General features: G+C 39.2%; 1 protein-coding gene across 1 annotated transcript; it reads left to right on the forward strand.

Annotated features, from left to right (window-relative positions):
• Nucleotides 1-380: 380 nt before the first annotated feature.
• Nucleotides 381-11,790, forward strand: LOC110443288. The gene is made up of 3 exons (XM_021487425.1): nucleotides 381-946; nucleotides 9,549-9,704; nucleotides 10,854-11,790. Exons 1-3 carry the CDS (start codon nucleotides 523-525, stop codon nucleotides 11,207-11,209), a joined length of 936 nt encoding a protein of 311 aa, XP_021343100.1. The 5' UTR covers nucleotides 381-522; the 3' UTR covers nucleotides 11,210-11,790.
• The last annotated feature ends 11,917 nt before the right edge of the window (nucleotides 11,791-23,707 follow it).

Genomic DNA, 23,707 nt, shown 5'->3' on the forward strand with positions numbered 1-23,707 from the left:
CTATTCAGTTTCTTTCAGCATTGGGCTTTATTGTCTCCTGCCTCATCATCAATGGCACATTCAGTGTGTTGCTCTTATTCACAAATTAATTAGTGTTGATGGAACCGTGCTAAATTCGATGCGTTCGCAACACGATAAACAAGAAAAATTCGAATATCTTTTTCAAGCCAGGTGGGAACACGTGTCACCTTTGTCCAAATCATTAGCGATTTTGAACTTGGATGAGAAATCGTGTTGCGAACGCAGCAATTTTAGCCCGGGTGTGTGGATGCGCTTTGAAATAACATATAAGCACTGTAGAGTTATCTCCCGATGGTGAACAAACTCACAACGACAGTTAAAAATAGAGTTTACGTCACGAGACTGTACAGGTGTGTAACACACCTAACCACACAGGTGATATACGGCTTGTATTTTCATCCGGGCTCTATTATATCAGGCTTCCATATTTACATAAATAAGGAAGTAGCTAGATTTTCAGAACGGTCAATACATAGACAGTTTATAGTGGACAGCTGTGACATGGCGATACTACGGCGTCACAAGGTGCTTCTAGGGTTGTCGGTGATTGGGGTGATACTCCTCATCGGCGCATTCACAAGCCCAGGGTGGTTCCGAATTCGTTACGTCTCCACGGGGCCGGGAGATGGCTGGGAGAATCACCTATCGGGAAAAGGACCTATCGCCATGACCAAGAGAGAGAGCGATCCCGAGAGACGTCGCCAACATCAGAGAGACTCGGAGGTTCCTCCCCTCGAGGATAAGTTTGTTTATATTTCCGCAGGGTTGTGGTACTTTATGACATGTGTCGAGTATGTCGGAGACGACTGGAATACAATCGAGAAGTGTCACTACAGTACCTACTGTCATGCTAGCCATGCCGCGGACCATCTCCCGGAGGTGATGCGCGGGGTCGGACTCGAGTCCGTCTACATGAATATAGGCGGTAAGCTGTCCTTTTTCTATTCTTTTTTTTTAATATATAGTTTGTACTACTCTCTAAGACATAGTTGTGGTAACTACGAGCTCAGGAGTAAGATCGATGATTTTCTTACATTTATTTTGAATAAAATATATATATAGCATGTTATAGGTCCAGATGACTTAACAGTACTCGCATATAAACTTTTTAGATATGATGACTGTTCGTCTACAATTAAACATGTATTGCCCTTACTGAATGGAAACACGATTATTTGTTAATTTGTTCAATCAATCATTTTAACCATCATCCCCGTGTAAACAGTGCCTTGTCCCCGTGTTAACATCATCCCCGTGTAAACAGTGCCTTGTCACCGTGTAAACCTCATCCCCGTGTAAATAGTGCCTTGTCCCCTTGTAAACAGTGGCTTGTCACCGTGTAAACATCGTCCCCGTGTAAACAGTGCCTTGTCCCCGTGTAAACATCATCACCGTATAAACAGTGCCTTGTCCCCGTGTTAACATCATCACCGTATAAACAGTGCCTTGTCCCCGTGTTAACATCATCCCCGTATAAACAGTGCCTTGTCCCCGTGTTAACATCATCACCGTATAAACAGTGCCTTGTCCCCGTGTTAACATCATCACCGTATAAACAGTGCCTTGTCCCCGTGTTAACATCATCCCCGTGTAAACAGTGCCTTGTCCCCGTTTTAACATCATCCCCGTGTAAACAGTGCATTGTCCCCGTGTTAATATCCTCCCCGTGTAAACAGTGCATTGTCCCCGTGTAAACATCATCCCCGTGTAAAATGTGTCTTGTCCCCGTGTATACAGTGCCTTTCCCCCGTATTAACAGTGCCTTGTCTCCATGTAAACATCATCCCCGTTTAAACAGTGCCTTGTCCCTATGTTAACAACATCCCCGTGTAAACAGCGCCTTGTCCCCGTGTTAAAAACAGTGGCTTGTCACCGTGTTAACAGTGCCTTGTCTCCGTGGAAACAGTGCATTGGCTCCGTGTAAACAGTGCATCATCCCCGTGTAAAATGTCCCTTGTCCCCGTGTAAAAATCATCCCCGTGAAAACCGTGACTTTTCCCCGTGTAAACATGATCCCCGTGTAAACAGTTCCTTGTCCCCATGTAAAAATCATCCCCGTGAAAACAGTGACTTGTACCCGAGTAAACATCATCCCCGTTTAAACAGTGCCTTGTCACCATGTAAACATCATCCCCTTGAAAACAGTGACTTGTACCCGAGTAAACATCATCCCCGTATAAACAGTGCATTGTCCATGTAAACATCATCCCCTTTAAACAGTGCTTTTTCCCTGTGCAAACATCATCCCCGTGTACACAGTGCATTGTCCCCGTGATAACAGGGCCTTGTCCCCGTGTAAGCAATGCCTTGTCTCCGTGTACACAGTGCCTTGTCCCCGTTTTAACATCGTCCCCGTGTAAACAGAGCCTGGTCCCCATGTAAACATCATCCCCTTTAAACAGTGCTTTTTCCCTGTGCAAACATCATCCCCGGGTAAAATGTGTCTTGTCCCCGTGTATACAGTGCCTTTCCCCCGTATTAACAGTGCCTTGTCTCCATGTACACAGTGCCTTGTCCGTGTAAACAGTGCATCATCCCCGTGTAAAATGTCCCTTGTCCCCGTGTAAACGTCATCCCCGTGTAAACAATGCCTTGTCATCGTGCAAACCTCATCCCCGTCTAAACAGTGCCTTGTCACATCCCCGTGTAAACAGAGCATTGTCCCCGTGTAAAAATCATCCCCGTGAAAACAGTGACTTGTCCCCGTGGAAACATCATCCCCGTGTAGACAGTGCCTTGTCCCCGGGTAAACATCATCCCCGTTTAAACAGTGCCTTGTCATCGTGTAAACCTCATCCCCGTCTAAACAGTGCCTTGTCATCGTGTAAACCTCATCCCCGTCTAAACAGTGCCTTGTCATCGTGTAAACCTCATCCCCGTCTAAACAGTGCCTTGTCATCGTGTAAACATCATCCCCATGTAAACATTGCCTTGTCCCCGTGTAAAGTGCCTTGTCTCCGTGAAAACAGTGCTTTGTCCCCGTGTAAACAATGCCTTGTCCCCGTGCAAACACCATCCTCGTGTAAACTGTGTCTTGTCCCCGTGTATACAGTGCCTTTCCTGCCTGAGTGTCATCCCCGTGTAAACAGCGCCTTGTCCCCTTGTAAACAGTGCCTTGTACCCGTGTAAGCAATGCCTTGTCTCCGTGTACACAGTCCCTTGTCTCCGTGTAACCAGTGTTTTGTCCCCGTGTTAACATAATCCCCGTGTAAACATTGCCTTGTCTCCATGTAAACATCATCCCCGGGTAAAATGTGTCTTGTCCCCGTGTATACAGTGCCTTTCCCCCGTAATAACAGTGCCTTTCCCCCGTAATAACAGTGCCGTGTCTCCGTGTAAACAGTCTTGTCCCCATGTAAACATCATCCCCTTTAAACAGTGCTTTTTCCCTGTGCAAACATCATCCCCTGTAAACAGTGTTTTGTCCCTGTGTAAACATGATCCCCGTGCAAACAATGCCTTGTCCCCGTGCAAATTCCATCCCCTGTAAACAGTGTTTTGTCCCCGTGTCTTGTCCCCGTTTTAACATCGTCCCCGTGTAAACAGAGCATTGTCCCCGTGTAAACACCATCCCCGTGTAAATAGTGCCTTGTCTCCGTGAAAACAGTGCTTTGTCCCTATGTAAACATCATCCCCGGGTAAAATGTGTCTTGTCCCTGTGTAAACAGTGCCTTGTCATCGTGTAATGTCCCTGTGTAAACATCATCCTCGTGTTAAGTGCATTGTCCCCGTGTAAACAATGCCTTGTCCCCGTGCAAACATCATCCCCTTGAAAACAGTGACTTGTACCCGAGTAAACATCATCCCCGTGTAAGCAGTGCATTGTCCCCGTGATAACAGTGTCTTGTCCCCGTGTATACAGTGCCTTTCCTGCCTGAGTGTCATCCCCGTGTAAACAGCGCATTGTCCCCGTGTTAATATCATCCCCCTGCAAACAGTGCCTTGTCCCCTAGTTAACAAAATCCCCGTGTAAACAGTTCCTTGTCCCCATGTAAAAATCATCCCCGTGAAAACCGTGACTTTTCCCCGTGTAAACATGATCCCCGTGTAAACAGTGTCTTGTCCCCATGTAAACAGTGCCTTGTACCCGTGTAAGCAATGCCTTGTCTCCGTGTACACAGTGCCTTGTCCCCGTTTTCCCATCATCCCCGTGTAAAGAGTGCCTTGTCCCCGTTTTAACATCGTCCCCGTGTAAACAGTGCTTTGTCCCTATGTAAACATCATCCCCGGGTAAACAGGGCCTTGTCCCCATGTAAAAATCATCCCCGTGAAAACCGTGACTTTTCCCCGTGTAAACATGATCCCCGTGCAAACAATGCCTTGTCCCCGTGCAAATTCCATCCCCTGTAAACAGTGTTTTGTCCCCGTGTCTTGTCCCCGTTTTAACATCGTCCCCGTGTAAACAGTGCCTTGTCCCCGTGCAAACATCATCCCCTGTAAACAGTGCCTTGTCCCTGTGTAAACATCATCCCCGTGTAAACAATGCCTTGTCCCCGTGCAAATACCATCCTCTGTAAACAGTGCCTTGTCCCCGTGTAAACATTATCCCCGTGTAAACAATGCCTTGCCCCCGTGTAAACAGTGCCTTGTCCCCTTGTTAACAGTGCATTGTCCTCGTTTAAACATCATCCCCGTGTGAACAGTGCCTTGTCCCCGAGTTAACATCATCCCCGTGTAAACAGTGCCTTGTCACCGTGTAAACATCATCCCCTTGTAAACAGTGCCTTGTCACCGTGTAAACATTATCCCCGTGAAAACAGTGCCTTGTCCCCGTGTAAACATCATCCCCCTGTAAACAGTGCCTTGCCCTATTGTAAACAGTGCCTTGTCCCCGTGTAAACAGTGCCTTGTCACCATGTAAACATCATCCCCGTGTAAACAGTGCCTTGTCACCGTGTAAACATCATCCCCATGTAAACAGTGCCTTGTCCCCGTGTAAACAGTGCCTTGTCCCCGTGTAAACAGTACCTTGTCACCGAGTTAACATCATCCCCGTGTAAACAGTGCCTTGTCATCGTGTAAACATCATCCCCCTATAACAATGCCTTGTCCCCGTGTAAACAGTGCCTTGTCACCGTGTAAACAGTGCCTTGTCACCATGTAAACATCATCCCCGTGTAAACAGTGCCTTGTCACCGTGTAAACATCATCCCCATGTAAACAGTGCCTTGTCCCCGAGTTAACATCATCCCCGTGTAAACAGTGCCTTGTCACCGTGTAAACATCATCCCCTTGTAAACAGTGCCTTGTCACCGTGTAAACATTATCCCCGTGAAAACAGTGCCTTGTCCCCGTGTAAACATCATCCCCCTGTAAACAGTGCCTTGCCCTATTGTAAACAGTGCCTTGTCCCCGTGTAAACAGTGCCTTGTCACCGTGTAAACAGTGCCTTGTCACCATGTAAACATCATCCCCGTGTAAACAGTGCCTTGTCACCGTGTAAACATCATCCCCATGTAAACAGTGCCTTGTCCCCGTGTAAACAGTGCCTTGTCCCCGTGTAAACAGTACCTTGTCACCGAGTTAACATCATCCCCGTGTAAACAGTGCCTTGTCATCGTGTAAACCTCATCCCCGTCTAAACAGTGCCTTGTCACCGTGTTAACAGTGCCTTGTCACCATGTAAACATCATCCCCGTGTAAACAGTGCCGTGTCCCCGTTTTAACATCATCCCCGTGTAAACAGTGCCTGGTCATCGTGTAAACATCATCCCCCGTGCAAACAGTGCCTTGTCCCCGTGCGAACATCATCCCCTGTAAACAGTGATTTGGCCCTGTGTAAACATCATCCCCGTGTAAACAATGCCTTGTCCCCGCGCAAATACCAACCTCTGTAAACAGTGCCTTGTCCCCGTGTAAACATCATCCTCGTGTTAACAGTGCCTTGTCACAGAGTTAACATCATCCCCGTGCAAACAGTGCCTTGTCCCCTTGTAAACAGTGCCTTGTCACCGTGTAAACATCATCCGCGTGTAAACAGTGCCTTGTCATCGTGTAACCATCATCCCCCTATAACAATGCCTTGTCCCCGTGTAAACAGTGCCTTGTCCCCTTGTAAACAGTGCCTTGTCACCGTGTTACCTTCATCCCCGTGTAAACAGTGCCTTGTCTCCGTGTAAACATCATCCCCGTGTAAACAATGCCTTGTCCCCGCGCAAATACCAACCTCTGTAAACAGTGCCTTGTCCCCGTGTAAACAGATCATCCCCGTGTAAACAGTGCCTTGTCTCCGTGTAAACATCATCCCCGTGTAAACAGTGCCTTGTCCTCGTGTAAACATCATCCCCATGTAAACAGTACCTTGTCACCGAGTTAGCATCATCCCCGTGTAAACAGTGCCTTGTAATCGTGTAAACATCATCCCCCTATAACAATGCCTTGTCCCCGTGTAAACAGTGCCTTGTCCCCATGTAAACAGTGCATTGTCCTCGTTTAAACATCCCCGTGTGAACAGTGCCTTGTCACCGTGTAAACATCATCCCCGTGTAAACAGTGCCTTGTCATCGTGTAAACATCATCCCCCTATAACAGTGCCTTGTCCCCGTGTAAATAGTGCCTTGTCCCCATGTAAACAGTGCATTGTCCTCGTTTAAACATCCCCGTGTGAACAGTGCCTTGTCACCGTGTAAACATCATCCCCGTGTAAACAGTGCCTTGTCATCGTGTAAACATCATCCCCCTATAACAGTGCCTTGTCCCCGTGTAAATAGTGCCTTGTCCCCGTGTAAACAGTGCATTGTCCTCGTTTAAACATCCCCGTGTGAACAGTGCCTTGTCACCGTGTAAACATCATCCCCGTGTTAACAATGCCTTGTCGCCGTGTAAACATCATCCCCGTGTAAATAGTGTCTTATCCCCGTGTAAAAATCATCCCCGTGTAAACAGTGCCTTGTCACCGTGTAAACAGTGCCTTGTCCCAGTGTCAACAGTGCCTTTCCCCGTGTTAATATCATCCCCGTGTAAACAGTGCCTTGTCCCCTTGTAAACATCAACGTAAACAGTGCCTTGTCGTTTTGTTAATATCAACCCAGTATTTTATTTTTATTTTATTTTATTGATTTCAATTCACACAGACCCAAGGGTTCAATTACAGAATTGATAACAAAGATAACAAAAGTATAATAAAATATCACAGATAAATACATAAAAACACTATTAAGAAAAGTGTAGCATGCATACAGAAGCATAATAATCATCTAAAATATACTGTCTTTAGGCAAGACTTAAAAGAAGGCAAGGTACAATCAGATATACAGTCAAGCTCACGGGCATTTCTGTTAAAGTTCTTACTGCACGATGAATAGTGCTAAATTTTCGGACATTAATCCTACTAGGTTGACAACTAAATTGTAAAATCCTAGTAGAACTTAGAAATTTCTCGGAACTAAAATAACGATATTTATTTTACTAAAAACGAACAGTCGAACAGCCCATGAATACATTTAAAAAGGAAGCAAATATCCAGATATTGTCCTCTGCTTTCCAAGGAGGCAGATTAAAATGTTTACATATATCAGAAATATATATAAATAAGAAAATAAAATCTTTGTACTGATTCTAGCTGGTGTATAAAAGTAGTTTGGTGCGGTGACCAGACCTTGCTGCAATACTATTATAAACAGTGCTTGTCCCCATGTAGAAAATACCCTGTTTTAAAATTAACAGAACGTATGTGATTAATTAATGTTACACACTAAAATTACTCTTATCTTTCTGGGGCTGTTGTGACGCTTTTATTTCAGGCGGTGACAAATGTTTGATAAATGTACGTTATTCTGAATTAGATACGTACATCAGTGGCACAGCTGCCATGCACGTTAATTCAAGGTGCGTTATGTTAGATTTAATGTGGTGCATTTACATATTCTAGACTGCATATATAAATATTAAGAAAATTTAAACTGTTTAAAGAAACTGCAATTTAAAAAAACCCAGACTATATACTCTTATTTATTTTTGAGGGGCGTAGATTGTCCGAATTCAACGTCTTCCATAGGGAGACGGGGGAAAATGCTCACCGGGTTAAATTAGTGTGTATTTCCCCTTAAGGTTTTCTTATATCCCAAAGCATTTCAACGTTCTTTTCAAAAAACGGATGAACAGACTATTTGCTTATTGCTACAACTGCACTGCTTAAAAAATGACAAGTCATGTCAGTTATCACATGGGGTATACTCAAGGTGGGTATCGCGCTCGCACCTATCTAGCGAGCGATTGGTTAACGTCCTTTCCAACGGATGACGTCCCTGTTTACTAAATCTTGGGGACTTTTTGTACTTGCTAGTTTTAGGAATATTGATTATTTCATTAGAGTCTTGGCTTTCACAGTTGATACCACTATATTATTTTATTGTTTCAAAATAAATATTCTGGTTTTGGCCAAACAGTAAATCAACAATCTTGACTGCTTGGTTTATTTACTTGGCTCAAACATGTAGTCGTTTACTAGCTGTTCATTTTTAACGTCGCACAGGTTAGACACTAAATATTAACTGCAAACATACATGTATTTCCTCTATGGCCTAGAAACCGATATCGGAAAGCAATCTACTTCCGTAAATCACGGATTTTATCGGTGTTCAGTTACACATGAACGTCCTTTGGATATTTTAACCAATATTGTGCGTCTTTGTTTCTAATGACGAGGAATGCTTTTTTGGATTTTTATTTCATTCAGACACGCGTTGGTGTGTAACAAGATATCACATGTAAACACAATTAACACGGCAGAATACAATTGATTACAATTTAGTGTTATATAGAAAACATTTGTAGTATTTAAGTATATAAACTTTTCTCAAGTTTTTCTGAGAAGCTTCCTTTGTACGTGTGACATAGCGTGAACATTACACTCTGAAACAAACCGCAAGTCTTAGCGATGCTTGAAAACTTAACAAAATGAAGTTTGACCATTATTTTCTTTATTTCCTCCTTTAAGAAGATTTTACAAACAGAATAGTGTAGTTCCAATGATAAATAAGATAATAAATGCAAAATCAAATAGATGGTAAGGCAAAATTATAGTGCACTACATAATTAGTTAACACAATAGGAATAGGTTAATCAATTTGAGTACAGTTTACAAAAGAATACATAATTAATAATGTTAAGAATGATATACACAAAAGTATTGAATAATCATTCGAGGTATGCATTAAGCATTTTTGAAATATGATTGACTGATGCCATACGGATTCAGTTCATACGTTATGTTGCCACCAATCAGTAGGTGAAATAATTCAAATCTCTTCGAAGCGCAAATTACGAATTCGATGCTGACAAAGTACACCAACCCATCGTCCTGTTTCTATAGGTTTGCTTTAATTTTGTTGAGCGTTCTATGCACACATTTCTATGGACACCTGTTAGTCTAATGTACGAAACTAAAACAACTATATGTTTTTGGTTTAATGTTGACGCTATCTTCAATTTGATATTTTGTTTTGAACATTGAATATGCTTGTCCTCTTGAAATCCCATATGTCATCATAGGCTCATTTTTAAATATCCTGTTTCTGCAATTTCAGAAATGGCCCGGTTCGGATTGCTGGAATTCCAGGTGGAGGGTGCTATTGGAATGTTTTGTGCTATTGTGGGGATGATCGCCGGCTTCTGGTATGTGCGTGGTCATTTCACAAAGAGAGGGGCCGGACTGACCACTTTCATCTTCCACATCATCGCAGGTAAATTCAACGTTTTATAATTAAAATTTGAGTTGAATTTGAAATGCATATTCAATTTAGTCGAAAAGGCGAATGTCCTCTTGAATTGACGTGGAGAGAGACTACAAATGCACGAGAATTGTCTTTCTCCAATCCGTTTAAAAAATCCTTTTTCCGGCGACATCATTCCGTCTTTAATGAACATGTAGTGTTAATAACAACGACAAAAACAATATTAAACAAATAGTTACTGGAATACTGACCAGTTATAAAATATTCCTGTAAAATGCACCTCACTGATGGTATATTTTTGATGTAACATGTAAAACCTGCCACACTGATGTTATAATTGTGTTGTTCCTGTAAAACCTGCCTCACTGATGTTATAATTGTGTTGTTCCTGTAAAACCTGCCTCACTGATGTTATAATTGTGTTGTTCCTGTAAAACCTGCCTCACTGATGTTATAATTGTGTTGTTCCTGTAAAACCTGCCTCACTGATGCTATAATTGTGTTGATATAGGTGTGCTGTTCCTGTAAAACCTGCCTCACTGATGTTATAATTGTGTGTTACAGGTGTGCTGTTCCTGTAAAACCTGCCTCACTGATGTTATAATTTTATTGTTAGAGGTGTGCTGTTCCTGTAAAACCTGCCTATCTGATGTTATAATTGTGTTGTTACAGGTGTGCTGTTCCTGTAAAACCTGCCTTACTGATGTTATAATTGTGTTGTTACAGGAGTGCTGTTCCTGTAAAACCTGCCTCACTGATGCTATAATTGTGTTGATATAGGTGTGCTGTTCCTGTAAAACCTGCCTAACTGATGTTATAATTGTGTTGTTACAGGAGTGCTGTTCCTGTAAAACCTGCCTCACTGATGCTATAATTGTGTTGATATAGGTGTGCTGTTCCTGTAAAACCTGCCTCACTGATGTTATAATTGTGTTGTTACAGGTGTGCTGTTCCTGAAAAACCTGCCTCACTGATGTTATTATTGTGTTGTTACGGGTGTGCTGTTCCTGAAAAACCTGCCTCACTGATGTTATAATTTTATTGTTAGAGGTGTGCTGTTCCTGTAAAACCTGCCTATCTGATGTTATAATTTTGTTGTTACAGGTGTGCTGTTCCTGTAAAACCTGCCTCTCTGATGTTATAATTTTGTTGTTACAGGTGTGCTGTTCGCGGTGATATTCGGTAAGGTGATCACTATGTACAAGATGGCCATTATGACTGTGACACAGTTTTACGACTATGATACCGACTTTATCTACCTGTATATGGCGATACCTTACCCACTTCTGATCGTGTCTCTTGGCTCTGTTATTATACTCGGAGTCTCTCTCGTTTTCCTCATCATCCTCTCAAAAGGGCCACGCAAGCACATCGATCTGATCAAAGCCACAGGAAAAGGACCGGGTGTGCCTTTCGGAATGATATCCCCACCCGGATACCAGCCATTTCCTGGCCATGCCGACCTCCCACCAACCAAGGAGAACGGTCCACTCCCGGAGAAAGAGCCTTTATAAGCCGTTTAAAACGAACAGTCTCTACAATGTACATGTTGTACTATGTTGATATATGTAAAGAGTAAATGATCTATAATAATGATCTGAATGAAACATGTTGGTTACTTAAAGATTTGAATATTACTTGACACTATTGTTTAATATCTTGGATGAAATTCCACCACGTTTCAAATGCAAACCTTTATAGACTGGAGTATTGTCCACATGAACAGGATTTGTCTCCCTTGTATGGATGAGATATCAAATTAGATGCTATTATTTTCAATTTGAATATAAATTGCTGAACTGAACACGAAACAAATAGCAGAATATTTTTTTAGAAATAGAAGATGTTCAGCGGTATAGTCATGGTAGTCACCATAACGTTAACCTGACGGGAGACAAGTCCTGATGCTAGTGAGAAAACCTTTTCATAGAAAATTTACTTCATTTTACATTTTACAATTCTTTTCCGTAAAACAATCTTCATTTTTTGCTTTTCAATTAGTATTGTCTTATTGTCGTATTGATAAAAAAAATACATGTGTACATGTATGTAAATTGATCTTCTAAAAACAAACAAAAATGCATAGGAATATTTTTCGAACATAATTTATTTCATAAAAATGCTTTTTCTAATTCATTTTTATATGGACGTTTTTTAAGGCAATTTTCAGAAAAAAAACCTATAGAATAAAACAGTTTCTATAAATTTCGTGTTTTTGTTTTATCATTACACTGTCGGAGTTACTTCCCTTGCACCTGTAAGGCAGTTTCTACTGACACGATTTATGACATTTTACCAGTAAAATATTAGGACATATCATTTTTTCACTGAAGCCAAAAACACCAATTATATATTTAATATGTTAACTGTTCAGAAAGCTTGAAACATGCAGTTTGGCATCGTCCTTGATTGTGATGTCATTTATATTTTCTGTTGTACTAAATATTGCCTGAAATTGGCCTCCTGAACCAAAAAGACCCGGTATACATGTAATATGTGACCAATAGGTTGTCCGTCCACGACTTAAAACATAACTGATGTTTATTCAAAAAACAAACAATGCAGATTGCATTTATCATATTTTCAACAGGCAAACATACATAGATTTGACAAAAGTCACTTTGTAAAATATCGCATTGAAAGCACACCTTCGCTTATATAATTTCAATTGTTATTTTCACATATTGCTCTCTGACCGGTTAATTAACTGAAAAATGCCAACGGTAATAATGAAAAAAAATCAACAATAACAGAAATGGAAGACTTCAAACATGATATCAATTAATCAATTAATCTTCTGGTTCCGGTTGAGATGAGGGTCTAAATGAGTCTGCAAAGATACACATTGAGAATGTTTGATTTGATTCTACGACAACAAGTTACCACTGCGCTGATTTTGTTTTGAAAATCACTTGTGACCACTGCTTAAAGGCGTTCAATGTAATATTAAGAAATCTATGTGATTTTATTAACTTATCATTTAACGGTATATATAACACACTCTCTAAGGGTAATACTGGATTAACATTTTTAGTTGTGTACTCACAAAATTTTCTAATTCATTACTCGATAGATCGTGTATTTTACTTCGCCCAAATCAAAGAGGTCCATTTGAAACAGGACGGAACCTTGGATGATAACCGATATCTTTAAAAAAAATCAAGAAAGAAGACAGTTTATACACAAAGTCTGTCGGAGATCGTCAAAGAATCGAGTTTACCTATAACAAAGGCAACTGTACAAATATACCAAAGCCAATGAAACCATATCATGACTGATTGAAACACAATGAACTGTCTTTGCATTTGCAGAAACAGGAAGTATTCTGTTAAGATCGAAAAGAACACTTGTTTTGAACATTGTTTTGATGGCATTGCTGCAAAACTGAGATAAACATTCGTGTGAATTATCTGAGTATTGTATTAGATTTCTCTCGGACGAATCTATTTCCAATAATACTTTTATGACGAAAGTCAACCAGGGGTTGTATGCAGTAAAAGCAAACGTTGAACTGGAATGACACAGAAGTTGAAGATCGAGAGAGAGGAAGAAAGAATTACATAGCCGAACATGTAGGGAGACGGGTGACAAGGGGGGATAGAACGTTAAGTGCAGTGTGGACGTTTCACTAACCCTGCTCAGAAAAAGTACACACTTGTAGTTAGGATATTTTGGTTAATTTCATATTGAGAGTCTAGGGATGGATATTGCAAGTATTTTCATATTGCAATACGTATGTTTCACAATATACTTATTTAGTACATTTATAATGACTTTACCGGTAGAAAGGTCAGCAATGCAAATAGCAAAATGCTTTAAGATAGTTTTGGAGGATATCACACCAAGCATGCTGCATTTCGATAAAACATACTTAATCTTAATGTCATTTCTGTACAATTATTTCATAACTTTGTTTAAACCCCCAAACAATAAATTGAAAACATATGACAATATATTGCCATTTCAAAATCATACTGCAATGTATATATTGCTAGACAAATATTGCCCACCCTAATTGAGACCACTGTAATTTTGTGCTGTGAGTTATTAGAAAACAAAATATGTTTATAGATGACACGAGAATCTATGAAAAGATGGATATATACCATATCAAATCCCATTTTAGAGTGTTATTAATTCCAATATAATTTTCTTCTGCTGCATTGTTCCGTAGAAGAAGTACAAGTCAGTATTATATTCTCGGCGAAAACAGTCATCCGGCTTAAGTGATGCTATGACAAAGTGATAAAAGTGATATTTAAATAGGATTATATCGCATATACCCTACCTACTTTCCATGAGAGTATGAAAAAAAAGTTGAGGACATATTCATCTAAGTCTTTTCTAGGTGTTAAGTGCAAGTCCACATGGAAGTTATTGTCTACGGGAGTACAGTTTGTGTTGCTCCATTTTATGTTCCATTAGAGCAGAAAATTCATCGCTATATTTTCTACTGCCTGTCCATATTATATTTTCAAAGTTGATCTTCAATCATGAAATTTTGCTAACTTGACTACTCAAACAAGTTGAGCGAATGACCCTATGATCGTCAAAAATTGAAAAAAACTGTACTGCTACGGAATTAAATGTCATCATTGGAAATATAGACCAGCTTTACGTGGATAGTTGAGAAAAGCCTGGATATGTCAAATAAAAAACGATCTTGTTAATCTTCTTTTAGATAACAGAATGATTTGCAAAGAACAAGTTGACCAAACATCCTATTCTGACTTAACATCATAGTGTATACATCAATGATACAAAGAAAAAATGTCGGCCATAACAATAATCTGAAGGATCTATGTCATTTTATATCAATTATCCATAAGGGCCAAGACAAGGAACAATGTAGGCATGTATCAGTGATCCAGAGAACCCAGGTCAACTGATGTCAATGATTCAGCAGAGACATACAGGCTGTATCAGCATATCCTTGATCTAAAGGAGTCACCCCAGTAATATTATTTATGCAAAGGTACATCAATTATCAAAATTTGTAAAGGAGTCATTAGCAACAGCATGAGATAAAACGTGTTCTCGCCTCAAACTCCATACGTCATTGATCGTTGGTTTGTCTTTTCTGTTTACGCGTTCTTTGGTTGACATCGCTGTGTTTCTATTCAAAGCATTTTTTGTGTTATTGTTATCTTAAAATGACACATGTTTTAAAAAATGTCTAATCTATAATAATTGACAAAGTTTCATTATCAATATTTCATAAATAAGAAACAAGCCTGACACCAAGTGTACGGCTCCGGCGTGTCTGTTGACCGGGAGATATGTTCATGCATTAAACAACTGTCTCGTGTGCGCTCTAAACGCCGCAAGGATATCCATCTGGTACACGTTCGGTGTTATGAATAATGAATTTCCCCGACTAATAAACGTGATGTCTATCTTCGTACGGAGATAAGTTAGTCGTGCAGACATGTGACCAGAATTACACGGTATCCATACTTAAGTGACCTGCTCGTCCCGATATATTCCATCCATTAAGCCTTGAACACATACTTTGAAGAGTCTCGAAATACACGTGCACATATTTTGATGACGTTTCCACCCGAGTCAGTATCGATGTGAACATAGTGTGATGACATCATTCATCACCTGACCTGGATATATTATTATTTATAGATCTAATTTCAAATTTTATGAAAATAAAACTTGTGTTGAATTTTATATATATTTATATGAAGTTCATACGATATTTCAAAAAAGGATATTAAGGCTTATATTTTGTGAAAATCATAACTGACATTACTATAGAATATATTAAAGAACTAGTTAGCTGACCCAGTCAATCAAGTTGTGTTCCATTGCCTATTGAGAGAATTCTGAAAGCCACAACGTAATTGAGGAGTGAAAGGTACAGAACATCAGTTGCACATTACAGCATTTTATCACAACAAATGTAGTACATACCTAAAACAATCAATCACTTCTGTGGTCTTTATCAGTAGAACTGAGGCTCACCAGGTGTTGACACCAACTGTAAACCTGGCAGAACCATCAAAAGACCATCAACCGCAAACCACCACTCGAATCACACACTCGAACATAAACTCTATGTGACACTATTTTTACCGAGCTGAACGAGTGTGCCTTAGCAGTATGAAGGAGAAAAGGTTAACAGCACACCAGTCGAGAATTTACTGTGGCTATTATTACAAACCCCTCAAACAGAGCCGAAAAGAAAATCAACAGCATAACTTCACAACAACAACAGTCGATCGTCAGGAAGGAATCATAGAGGTGTAAAGCCCCAGTCTTCATTCTTTACATTAAAGACAACTAGGCTCGCAACATTCAGTCGTTTGTTTGGTCTAACTATCAAACAGAAGCAGATTGCGGTAAATTCGAAGGAAAAGACTCCCAAAAAAACAATGAATAGCGAAGCGTGATCAAAACAATAATTCGAACTCAAAATCTATAAAACTAGGGAAAATAGGAACAAAGGATTTTTTTTACAAGGAGGCCATTAAAAAGGTACAGTGAAAATAAGACCATATGCTCCAAAAGAATGAGCGTCTTCCGGTTCATCGACGACACCTGTCATGTAAATCAAAGACGAATCCAATTAATTGACATCCTCACATTGAAAATTCGGGTAGTGAAAGCAAAACCAAAGTCGACCCTGTGTCAAACGCCACATGCCAGGACAGAACCACTCACCCAGTGAATGGAGGATGTATTGGGGAGATGGAGAAGAGCCTCAAGATCCGGTTTCTGGAATACCGACGTCCGAGCTCAACCTCAGTGACAGTAGTAGTTCAGCACAATTGACGAGGACCAAGCTCGTGCACTAGAGAGCGACACGGAATTCTAACAACACGGGTAACACTTGGCGAGTCCTACTGAGCAAAACCATAGTAGTTGTCGAAAGGTTTAGGTAAGGATGCTCACACAAAATCTGTATGAATGCATTGATGGAGAGATTATGCATTGGTAAGGATATGAATCACATTTTGCCAGACTGATTACTTTATATCAACATTAGGTTAAGATCAATATCTTAGATTTTCCGACTCACCAAATAATTATTGATGTAATAATTCTTTTTGGTAATGCTAATACTACTGTTTCATCTACTGGTATCACCATTGAAGCAGGAACAAAAAGGGGAAAATGTAAACTCCGGAGACAATTAACGTATTTAAAATGTTTAATAGGAGTAGAAAACACAATAGTCTTTATAGTCAAATGTTAATGATGGGTAGCTTATAGAAAGCTCTTGCGTAATGCTTGCTTCAAAGTTAATTGTAATTTAATGAGAATTTTAATTTTCATTTTTTGTGCATTTGGAGACATTTCACCGCATTCCTTGTCGCGGCACACGTGTACGAACGTTCGTCTGCAGCTTCAGCTGAGTGTGTAAGCGCTCCAACTCAAGGTAGGGAAAAACAATAAAATAACAAAGAAATCGATAAAAGGCGTATCACTCACATATAACTCCATTACGTAACTCATTTATAACGATGCATATCGGGGAATCCCTTAGAGTGTTGCACCTTTAGTGCCAAAAACAACATTCACCTTTTGTTGTGTAAGTGTCGCTGAAAGGCTCCAAATGGTGACACTTCGCTCACAGGCCTTTTGGATCGATAGCACGTTGTGGCATCCCCAGGAAATACCGACTGTAGTATGATACCTGTGACTACACATAGTGTAGGGCTATATAATGCACTTCCTCATAACATGCAAGACTATGTATGTATTGATATTAAATGCATATAACGTATGACAATATCTAATGTATGATACAATATATATTTATGTATGATACAATATATATTTATGTATGTAGTGTTTATATTTAATGCATAAGTATGTGTATGACTATATATTATGTATGACACGTATAATGTATGACTGATGTCATTAATTAGTGTATTTAAATGATAGTTTTCATTCTTTATTGTTTCATTTGCTTTTCATATAAATGCGATTTTTATACAAGAGTATTTCTATTTCCCCCAGATTTAGATGAACTGAAAATTATCGTAGTCTACGAGGCAAAAACTTTTTCTATTAAAACCGTATTACTGCCATTTGGGTCATGTCTGGGTGTTTCATTCTCAATTCGTTCAGAAAAAGTTTTAGACAGATCTATAAGCACTCTTCCAAACTGAGCGTCTGCCCAGCGTACCTGAATGTGTTCGTAAAGGGTGTATGGCTTGTTATCATGTTGGTACCCCGGAAGTGTAAGTGAAACAGGTACCGATACTTCAAGGTCTATACGACCTGTAAGTGTATTTTAAGGCCTAGATTACTCGTTTAATGATGGTGGACCAGTCAGTCTGTATTGGCGATCAGGTGTCGTTCTTTGATAAGTATTACACAACGGTGTTTTAGTGCTAGTAGTTTAATACTGCACCAGATGCAGTTTCTAGGGGAGAGGTATATTGCTGGAGACGTTGGAGCATATATCTTCACATCTTCACCATATGGTCCACGGCTCAAATTAGATGCATGCCCGCTGTCGCGTTAAGTGTAACTCTTAGTCAAACCCGTCATTTATGTAAAAATTACCATTGACCAGTTTCAGATGGCATTTTTGTCGATTTGTAATTCTTCAAAATAGGGTTCAGAATCTTTCGAAGCACGTACAGGGCTGATTCCAATGATTCCAAATCGGATTGTCACATAGAAGGTATCCGTTATTATCCTTCATTGCACTAAAGGCCTTATGTGTCCCTACACTTTTCTCTTAAATCGGCGTACCTTACTCCAAAATGTGTTACTTTTAATTCCAGAATCGTTCCATATAAATTCTCAGAGTTTCTACTCTGCATTTTAGCTATAGTCTTTAGTTGGGTCTAGGATATTCTTCATGTAAGACTATCTTCACAGTGTTTCCTCGCAGCATTGGAGTCATTAACGTAACATTATCTCAGCCCCGTTCCTCCGCAGTGTAGGTTGAAAAATCCTCTTCCTTCAACAATTTGGGTGAGACTATGGTGTGAACGGTATAATTGTTTTGTGAATAGTGAAAAGTGCGTTGTAAGGTGATGATTTTCTTAATCGGAAACAATTTTAAAATCGCATAGCTTTGTTTAAAAATCTTACCCAAGCTGTATTTCATAACAACATAAAATATTTTTAAACAATAACGTAATGATACTTACACCGAAACCCATTACGCTCATTATTGCGGTATGTTATATATGTTGATGGATAGATAGCTTCGGCAATAAACATTTAAAATATTAAGCAAAAAATGAAAGAAAGAAAAGCGGAGGCGACCCGGTAAAACCTTAATATCATCTACTTAATAAGCTACGGACTAGTCCCCTCTCACATTACTAACCTACTCCTTCCTCGTGCAGAAAATAGAACAAATTATGATCTAAAAATCAAAGAACAAACAATTCAACTGAAAAGACTAAATATCAGGAACATGTATTCTCCCCTCCATCAACAGAATTGAGATATATGCTCTGCTATTCATAAAACTTTTAAAGTAATCTTAAGGCATGTACTGATGTTTCTAAAGTACCGAGATATCATAACACTGAGTCCCTAAAAGTACCGAGATATAATAACAATGGGTTCCTAAAAGTACCGAGATATTATAATACTGGGTCCCTAAAAGTACCAAGATATCATAACACTGGGCCTCTAAAAGTACCGAGATGTTATAATACTGGGTACCTAAAAGTACCGAGATATCATGATACTGGGTCCCTAAAAATACCGAGATATCATAATACTGGGTCCCTAAAAGTACCGAGATATTATATTACTGGGTTCCTAAAAGTACCGAGATATTACAATACTGGGTCCCTAAAAGTACCGAGATATTATAATACTGGGTACCTAAAAGTACCGAGATATTATAATACTGGGTTCCTAAAAGTACCGAGATATTATGATACTGGGTACCTAAAAATACCGAGATATTATAACAATGGGTACCTAAAAGTACCGAGATATCATAATACTGGGTCCCTAAAAATACCGAGATATCATAATACTGGGTCCCTAAAAGTACCGAGATATTATATTACTGGGTTCCTAAAAGTACCGAGATATCATAACACTGGGACCCTAAAAGTACCGAGATATTATAACAATGGGTCCCTAAAAGTACCGAGATATTATTATACTGGGTCCCTAAAAGTACCGAGATACTATAATACTGGGTACCTAAAAGTACCGAGATATCATAATACTGGGTACCTAAAAGTACCGAGATATTATAATACTGGGTACCTAAAAGTACGTAGATATCATAACACTGGGTCCCTAAAAGTACCGAGATATTATAATACTGGGTACCTAAAAGTACCGAGATATTATAACAATGGGTCCCTAAAAGTACCGAGATATTATAATACTGGGTCCCTAAAAATACCGAGATATTATAATACTGGGTTTCTAAAAGTACCGAGATATCATGATACTGGGTTCCTAAAAATACCGAGATATTATAACAATGGGTACCTAAAAGTACCGAGATATCATAACACTGGGTCCCTAAAATTACCGAGATATTATAATACTGGGTACCTAAAAGTACCGAGATATTATAATACTGGGTACCTAAAAGTACCGAGATAGCATAACACTGGGTCCCTAAAAGTACCGAGATATTATAATACTGGGTTCCTAAAAGTACCGAGATATCATGATACTGGGTACCTAAAAATACCGAGATATTATAACAATGGGTACCTAAAAGTACCTAGATATCATAATACTGGGTCCCTAAAAATACCGAGATATCATAATACTGGGTCCCTAAAAATACCGAGATATCATAATACTGGGTCCCTAAAAGTACCGAGATATTTTAACACTGGGTCCCTAAAAGTACCGAGATATTTTAACACTGGGTCCCTAAAAGTACCGAGATATTATATTACTGGGTTCCTAAAAGTACCGAGATAGCATAACACTGGGTCACTAAAAGTACCGAGATATTATAATACTGGGTACCTAAAAGTACCGAGATATTATAATACTGGGTCCCTAAAAATACCGAGATATTATAATACTGGGTCCCTAAAAGTACCGAGATATTTTAACACTGGGTCCCTAAAAGTACCGAGATATGATAATACTGGGTCACTAAAAGTATCGAGATATTATAAAACTGGGTCCATAAAAGTACCGAGATATTATAACACTGGGTCCCTAAAATAAAAAAAAACATCCTCCCGACACGACTTAAACATAGACAGATGTATCATATCTAATATTGACAGATGTAATCTTTCAGGACTTTCTGCATGCATTTGTAGGCACCCTATTGAAATCAATTATGCAATCAGCTGAAATTCCACCCGACAACTCTTCGATTAATTTTGGGGAAATGAAGCACTCTCGGATAAGGAAAAAGATTTGCATCTGATCGACAGTTGAAAGTATTGCTTTCATTTTCTCGGAAACATAAGCTCGTTAATCTTATAGCCTTTTTGTACATGCATATATGATATTGATATTGGGAAGTCCTTGATTATGATTAGTTTTGAAAACTTTTGCCCATTTCCATTTAAGCCAATAAAAAAAGTTTAAATTGATATGACAAAGATGGTTACTTCACTATCAAACCCTGCTATTTACCATACAGTATGACTATAAACGGTCACCTCATTCCAACACTCGCTCACTTTTATCTACAGTATAGCAATAATGGCCTCCTCACTACCCCTCTCTATCACATTTATCTAGAGTCGGCCAACATATTGAGTTGAGCCTAGTCTTGGTATTCGGATGCGCTGGATAGGTACGGTAACCTATACAATACTTAACCTGGGTTTTCTACCTGACTGGCCTTACTGTACGAAGTTATTTTTTCTGTTTAAATTGAGAAATGATTGTAAACATTATGTTTATGTTTTAAATAGGTGTAAAATAAGGTATGATATATTTTTATAAAATGTTTCACCATTACGATAGATCACACAAAACCAACACAATGTTATACTTCAAATAGACAAATCATTACCGCTGTACAACATCCATTCTTAATAAGACAACACCATACAAATACAGTAGAGATGGTACAATTGATCATACATTCACCGGTTAATTACGTTACAATATATAGAGACAGCAAACCATCACCATAAGTATAAACACGTTACATACATACAGAGAAAGTAGCACAACGCCACCATACAAATACAGTATAGATACCAAACTATCACCATAAGTATAAACACGTTACATACATACAGAGGAAGCAGCACAACGCCACCATACAAATACAGAAAAGATAGCAAACTATCACCATAAGTATAAAGACGTTACATACATACAGAGAAAGCAGCTCAACGCCACCATACAAATACAGTAGAGATAGTACACAATACCATAAGTATAAGCACGTTACATACATACAGAGAAAGCAGTACAACGCCACCGTACAAATACAGTAGAGATGGCAAACTATCACCATAAGTATAAACACGTTACATACATACAGAGGAAGCAGCACAACGCCACCATACAAATATAGTAGAGATAGCAAACTATCACCATAAGTAAAAACACGTTACATACGTACAGAGAAAGCAACACAACGCTACCATACAAATACAGTAGGGATAGCAAACTATCACCATAAGTATAAACACGTTACATGCATACAGAGAAAGCAGCACAACGCCACCGTACAAATACAGTAGAGATGGCAAACTATCACCATAAGTATAAACACGTTACATACATACAGAGAGAGCAGCACAACGCCACCGTACAAATACAGTAGAGATAGTACACAATACCCTAAGTATAAGCACGTTACATACATACAGAGAAAGCAGGACAACACCACCATACAAATACAGTAGAGATAGCAAACTATCACCATAAGTAAAAACACGTTACATACATACAGAGAAAGCAGCACAACGCCACCATTCAAATACAGTAGAGATTGTACACAATACCATAAGTATAAACACGTCACATACATACAGAGAAAGCAGCACAATGCCACCATACAAATACAGTATAGATAGTACACCATACCATAAGAATAAACACGTCACATACATACAGAGAAAGTAGCACAACGCTACCATACAAATACAGTAGAGATATCAAACTATCACCATAAGTAAAAACACGTTACATACATACATAGAAAGCAGCACAACGCCACCATTCAAATACAGTAGAGATTGTACACAATACCATAAGTATAAACACGTTACATACATACAGAGAAAGCAGCACAATGCCACCATACAAATACAGTAGAGATAGTACACCATACCATAAGTATAAACACGTCACATACATACAGAGAAAGCAGCACAACGCCACCGTACAAATACAATAGAGATAGTACACAATACCATAAGTATAAACACGTTACATACATACAGAGAAAGCAGCACAACACCACCATACAAATACAGTAGAGATATCAAACTATCACCATAAGTATAAACACGTTACATACATACAGAGAAAGCAGAACAACGCCACCGTACAAATACAGTACAGATAGCAAACTATCACCATAAGGATAAACACGTTACATACATACAGAGAAAGCAGCACAACGCCACCATACAAATACAGTAGAGATAGTTCACGACACCATAAGTATAAACACGTTTCATACATACAGATAAAGCAGCACAACGCTACCATACAAATACAGTAGAGACAGCAAACCATCACCATAAGTATAAACACGTTACATACATACAGAGAAAGCAGCACAACGCCACCATACAACTACAGCAGAGATAGTACACAACACCATCATACAAGCACTGGTATAATGCGTTACATTATATGGAGATAGCACATCTCCACCATAAGCATACATACAGGGAAAGCAGCACAATACCACCATACAAATATAGCAGAGACAGCACAACACTATTTTACAAACACCAGCATATTACGTACACTTTGCTAAACACTATGATTATATTTTCAATAACGACACTTTACAATGAGAAAGAGAATATTGGGAAATCAATGAAGTAATGATGACGGTTGAGTAGGGTGTACATCAGAAATCTATGAGGGTAAGATCGGGTACAACG

The sequence above is a fragment of the Mizuhopecten yessoensis genome, unplaced genomic scaffold, assembly GCF_002113885.1.
Source record: "Mizuhopecten yessoensis strain PY_sf001 unplaced genomic scaffold, ASM211388v2 scaffold716337, whole genome shotgun sequence".
Lineage (NCBI taxonomy): Eukaryota > Metazoa > Mollusca > Bivalvia > Pectinida > Pectinidae > Mizuhopecten > Mizuhopecten yessoensis.